General features: G+C 36.9%; 1 protein-coding gene across 1 annotated transcript; it reads right to left on the bottom strand.

The window, feature by feature from the left end:
- Positions 1-1636: 1636 nt before the first annotated feature.
- Positions 1637-2508, bottom strand: LOC139185171 (60S ribosome subunit biogenesis protein NIP7 homolog). Its single transcript, XM_070796805.1, has 2 exons — positions 2162-2508; positions 1637-1793 (listed from the first exon to the last, which is right to left on the bottom strand). The coding sequence occupies exons 1-2, from the start codon at positions 2506-2508 to the stop codon at positions 1637-1639; spliced, it is 504 nt and encodes a 167-aa protein (XP_070652906.1).
- Between the last annotated feature and the right edge of the window lie 4028 nt (positions 2509-6536).

Raw genomic sequence — 6536 nt, 5'->3', positions numbered from 1 at the left:
TTCATAGAACCGTTCAACTTCAGCTTCTTCAGCGTTACTGGTTGGGGCATAGACTTGGATTACTGTGATATTGAATGGTTTGCCTTGGAAACGAACAGAGATCATTCTGTCATTTTTGAGATTGCATCCAAGTACTGCATTTCAGACTCTTTTGTTGACCATGATGGTCAAACTCTTTTCCAAAGTAGCTGCACTATTTTGCACTTCTGCAGCAATGTATAAGGGTTCTAATTTCTCCATATTCTCAACAACACTAATTACTGTCTATCTTTTTAACTTTAACTATTGTAGTGTGTGAAATAGTTAAACTCCTATTTTATTGTGCAGTTCAGTTTTTTTTTTTTTGGTAATTGAAAAATGCTTTATTTTAGAGATGCTACCTTTAGAATTTAAAATAAGCAGTATATTCACTAAAGAAATTGCCTTGCAATACAGGTAGTTTAAAAATTTGTAATGTTTTTCATTAAAATTTTTAAAATTTATTTATTTTTAATTGAAGGATAATTGTTTTACAGTACTGTGTTGGCTTTTGCCATACAGCAAAATGAAAAAATATTTTTAAAATCCTAAAAATAATTTTGGAAGGCACAGGGAAGGATGGTAGAGCTGAATTATTATTGCAGTCTCTGATTAGTGGTTTTTCACCCAGTTCAGTCAGGTAAGTTAAGATTTATTAGAATATATGTATGTATATGTATATACATATATCTGAATCACCCTACCGTACACCCCAAACCAACACACCATTGTAAATCAACCATACTTCAATTTAAAATTTTTTTAATTAAAAAACAAAACAAAAGATTTATCAGAGAAATTGTGTTTTAGGAAATCAAGGTGATAAAAATAACATTCAGCATGAGATCATATCATTCAAGAAAGACTGAAAAACTGCTTCTAAAAGTCAAGATATAATCAAATTATATTCATAAGATCCTACTCAGTAACAGAAACACTCAGTAGAATCATCTCAGTAATAATTCTTACTATTTATTCAACACCTATCATTTGCCAGGCACTGTGCTAAGTGCTTTACAGTTATGATTTCTAATGCTAAGAACTATGCTTAGGAAGACAGTTAAACTATTTTTTTGAAGAAATGAAGCTTATTAAAGTTTAATGCCCCATCTAAGGTCATACATCTAGTAGATGTGAGAACTGTTGCTTGAATCCAAGTTTTTCTTCCACACCACACAGCACCTACCATATAGAAAATCATCAGAATAAACTGCTCGTATATTTTATCCAAATTTCATTTGTAAAATTCCAGACATGCCCTAGTATTCTGATATGGCAATATCTATCTTTCGTTGTATTAATAAATAAGAAAATCCATTATGTTCTTATATTTGTAAAATAGTATTATCACAGATAACAATAATAAGCTCCTCTTGTCCTCAGTTCCAACAATTTAGAACTTGTTAATACAAAAAGCCCTCTGATTCAAATATAAAACACAGTATTCTATTTCACAATCACAAAGATCCAAGACTCCATTTTTGAGCCATTTCTGCATGAGAATCCAGCTTGCATTTGTCCATAATCGAGAGAATATTAAATCAAGAAGTCCCTGAACAGGTAACAGTGTTGACAAAATCCAACATGATGCTGGGGTCTACAGACGCAGGAATCAAAGCTAGGCCAATCTACACAGCCCCAGGTCCTCCTGATGGTTTAAAGTCAACATCTCTTCGTGCCAAATGTACTCCCCAATGTCTGCTTGAGGAAATACCACCATAATCATGGTGTCTACTCTCCTGCAGTCTTGTGTAGACTTTGCTGCTACCCCAAAAGTCAAAGGGATGTCTACCATGGAGTTCCCCATGACTCCCTAGTACTGAGAAGTATTTCCAGTAATTCAACCAAGTCCAGATTTCAGCTCATGGTTCCCAGACAGGAAGGCTTGCTCTGCTTCAGGGACACTTTAGTCTTGGCACAGTGCTAAGTTGATCAGTCATGTCCAACTCTTTGTGACCCTATGGACTATGGACGGTAGCCTGCCAGGGTCCTTTGTACATGTCCTTTCTCCAGGCAAGCTACTGGAGTGGGTTGCCATGCTCTCCTCCAGGGGATCTTCCTCACCCAAGGAATTGAACCCACATCTATGTCTCCTGCATTGGTAGGTAAGTTCTTTACCACTAGCGCCACCTGGGAAGCCCCATTCTTGGCATAGGGTGCAAGGTAATCCAGAGCTGATATGTCCAACTGAAACTTGTGGGTCTTAGGGAATTTTCCAAAGTACCTCCCAAGCAAAACCAGCTTGTCACCAGAGATACCCACAACCAACTTCAAGATCATCTCATTCACATAGTACACTGTCCAGTCATTGTGCCGCCTGAAACCATGGGTGCCATAGGACCTGTTGACCAGCAGCTGAAGGTTCTCTCTGACGAATTTTGCTGTCTTCTCAAACATTACATGGGTCTCCTCTTCAGTCAGAGGCCAAATTTTCCTACTGGGTTGTAACCCAGAATCTTCGGGCCTCAGTTGTTGAAATGGAAACTTCATTGTGGTTTTAATTTGCATATTAAGCATCTTTTATGTGCTTTCTTACCATTTGCATGTCTCTTTTGGAGAACTGTCTGTTGAGATACTTAGCTCATTTTAAAAATTAAGGTATTTGTACTTTTATTGTTGAGTTGTATTTTTCAGTCATTCTGATACAAGTCCCTAATCTGATACATGATTCGCAAATATTTTCTCTCTGATTCTATGTGTTATATTTTCTTTTTTTTTTTGATGATTTCCTTTAAAGCACAGAAGGTTTTAATTTTGATGAAGTCTGATTTACCCTTTTTCTTTTATTGCTGTGTTTTGGGGATCTCATTAAGAAACCAGCATCTAACCTAAATCCAAGAAGATATCAATCTAGGTTTTTTTCTTCCCAGTAAGTTTATAGTTTTAGCTCTTACATTTAGGTCAATAATCAATTTTTTTTTCAATAATCAATTTTGAGTTAATTTTCATGTATAGTGTGATACAGGGATCCAGTTTCATTCTTTTACGTATGACTATCTGAATATCCCAATACCATTCATTGAAAAAAAAACATGTTTTCCCCACCAGATTTTTTGGGCACCCTTGTTGAAAATCAGTTAACTCTAAATAAGAGGTAGTCATTCCTTCCCAAACTTCTGAAATTATATCTAATATCAATTCCTCCATCCATAAGAATTTCTCTCAGCATTTCTTACTGTGGGCATTATTTATAATTGCAAGACAACTGAAAGGTCCCTAAATGTCCACAGATGAAAGAATGGATTAATGAAATGACTTATTTTCTTAGACTATCATCTAGCAGTGAAAAATGAATTTATTGTAACTACATACACAAATATAGAAAACTCTTAGAATAATAAGAACTCTACAAACAACCTGATGTTAAAATGGGCGGAAGAAATGAATAGACATTTTCCCAAAGAGGAAATGCAGATGGCCAATAGGCACATGAAATATGCTCAACGTTGCTAACCATCAGGGAAACGCAAATCAAAACCACAGTGAAACTTCACACCTGTCAGAATCACTACCTTCAAAAAGACCACAAATAACAAATGTTGGCAAGGATGTGGAGAAAAGGGAACCCTCAAACACTGCTAATGGAAATGTAAATCGGTGCAGCCACTGTGAAAAATGGTATGGAGGTTTCTCAAAAAAATAAAAGTAGAGCTACTATATGACTCCAAAATTCTATTCTTGGATCACTTCAGTTCAGTTCAGTCACTCAGTCATGTCCAACTCTTTGCAACCCCCAAGGAGAGAAGCACACCAGGCTTCCCTGTCCATCACCAACTCTCAGAGCTTGTTCAAACTCATGTCCATCGAGTTGGTGATGTCATCCAACTATCTCATCCTCTGTCGTCCCCTTCTCCTCCTGCCTTCAATCTTTCCCAGCATCAGGGTCTTTTCCAGGGAGTCAGTTCTTTGCATCAGGTGGCCAGAGTATTGGAGAATATTCAGGACTGATTTCCTTTAGGATGGACTGGTTGGATCTCCTTGCAGTCCAAGAGGCTCTTAAGAGTCTTCTCCAACACCACAGTTGAAAAGCATCACTTCTTCAGTGATACTTTCTTTGTAGTCCAACTCTCACATCCATACATGACTACAGGAAAAACCATAGCCTTGACTAGATGGACCTTTGTTGGCAAAGTAATGTCTCTGCTTTTTAATATGCTGTCTAGGTTGATCATAGCTTTTCTTCCAAGGAGCAAGCATTTTTTAATTTCATGGCTGCAGTCACCAGCTGCAGTGATTTTGGAGCCCCCCAAAATAAAGTCTTTCCCTGTTTCCATTGTTTCCCCATCTATTTGCCATGAAGTGATGGGACTGGATGCCATGATTTTTGTTTTTTGAATGCTGAGTTTTAAGCCAACTTTTTCAGTCTCCTCTTTCACTTTCATCAAGAGGCTCTTTAGTTTTTCCTTCTGCTATAAGGGTGGTGTCATCTGCATATCTGAGGTTATTGATATTTCTCCTGGCAATCTTGATTCCAGCTTGTGCTTCATCCAGCCCAACATTTCGCATGATGTACTCTGCATATAAGTTAAATAATCAGGGTGACAATATACAACTTATACTACATATAAGCTGTGTATACACACACACACACACACACATATATACATATATATAATTTGAAAAGATTGATGAACTTCAATGTTCATAGAAGCACAATTTACAACTGCCAAGACTTGAAAGCAACCTATAGTGTCCATCAACAGATGAGTAGATAAGAAGATATGAGATACACACATACACACACAAATACACACAAAATGACATACTACTCAGTCATAAACATGAGTGAATTTCCATTTGCAGCAACATGGACGGACTTGGAGGATATTATGCCAAGTGAAATAAGCCAGCCAAAGAAAGACAAAAACTATATGACACTACTTATATGTAGAATCTAAAAAATACAACAAACATTAATAAAACAATAACAAATAGAAGCAGACTCACAGATATGGAGAATAAACTAGTGGTTGCCAGTGGAGAGAGGGAAAAGGGGAGGGACAATATAGGGGTAGGAGCATAAGAGGTACAAACTATTATTAATATGTATAAAATAAACTGTAAAGATATATTGTACAACAAAGGAAAAATAGTCAATATTTTATAACTGGAGAATAACCTTTAAAAAATGTGAATCATGGCCTCTTGCCTCCTGAGATGACTCACGCCCTCTCTGTGAAGTCTCTTTCTCTCAGGGCCACCTTTTGAGATGAAATCCATTCTGTCTATGGAATGTGTTGTTGTTGTTTAGTGGCTAAGTCGTGTCCAACTCTTTTGTGACCCCATGGACGACAGCCTGCCAGGCTCCTCTGTCCATGGGGTTTTCCAAGCAAGAGTACTAGAGTGGGTTGCCATTTCCTTCTTCAGGGGATCTTCCTGACCCAGTGATAGAACCTGAGTTTCCTGCTTGGCAAGAGGATTCTTTACGAAAGAGCCACCTGAGAAGCCCTATGGAATATGTACCTCTCTAAATAAAACCACTTCTTACCCATCACTTTGTCTCTCACTGAATTCTTTCCATGACAAGACTAAAAACCTGAGCATCTGTTAAGTCCTGACACCAGGAATTAAGGCACCCCACCCAGGTGGAGGAGGGAATGATGATGTAGACACTCCAGACTTCAACCAACTCAAGCTTGGACTCTGTTGACTTTTGCCCCAATTCTAAGCTGAATTCTCCTCTGCTCAACACCCCTCATGAATTTGCACATACCCTTAGTTTAAGACTCACCCAGTTTTGCAGTTCTAGGAGACGTTTTGAGAAATGATCCCTGGTGTTCTCTTTACTTGTTGCAAGTAATAAATCCTTCCTTCAACCCATACCCCGCCTAAAAAATTGTGAATCACTATATTGTACACCTGTATCATATAATACTGTACATCAACTATACTTCAATAAGAAAAAAAAGGAAAAAGAATTCTGACTTTTATTTAGTGTAAGATGACAATTCATTGTAGTGCTTTGAGCAGAGGAATAATATTATATGACTCACATTGTAACTGGATTTTTCTGGGTGCTTTGTTGAGGTAGAATGTGGAGGGTGGAAAGTAAGAACAGAAGCTGGCAGATCCACTGCGAGGCTACTGCAATAATTTATGTAATAGATGATGATGTCTTGGACTAAGATTGTGGTAGTGGGAATGACAAGAAGTGGTAGAACTCTGGATATATTATGAAGGTACAAGCAACAAAATTTGAGGGGTATTGGTGAAGGATAGGAATCAAGTAGGTATTAGGATGAAAGGAAAATGAGCTAACTTTAAAATATTTTTTAAAATAATGACACAGTGGGTGTGATGATACTGCAAAAATGGTGAGGCATAGAAAGTGAAAGGAATCAGTAACACTGATGCTTTTAGTCTGAACAAATGGAAGAATAAAGTCTTATGTTATTGTCTGAACTTTTATGTTTCAAATTTTTATAATATGCAAATGTTGAGAATAAATAACTTTTAATAAAAAGATTATAAATATGAATTAAAATGGCAATTAGAATATTTAGAGATTTTGAAAGTGA

This window comes from Bos indicus, chromosome 10 (assembly GCF_029378745.1).
Source record: "Bos indicus isolate NIAB-ARS_2022 breed Sahiwal x Tharparkar chromosome 10, NIAB-ARS_B.indTharparkar_mat_pri_1.0, whole genome shotgun sequence".
Taxonomy (NCBI): Eukaryota; Metazoa; Chordata; class Mammalia; order Artiodactyla; family Bovidae; genus Bos; species Bos indicus.
This window is presented reverse-complemented; position numbering and strand designations above follow the sequence as displayed.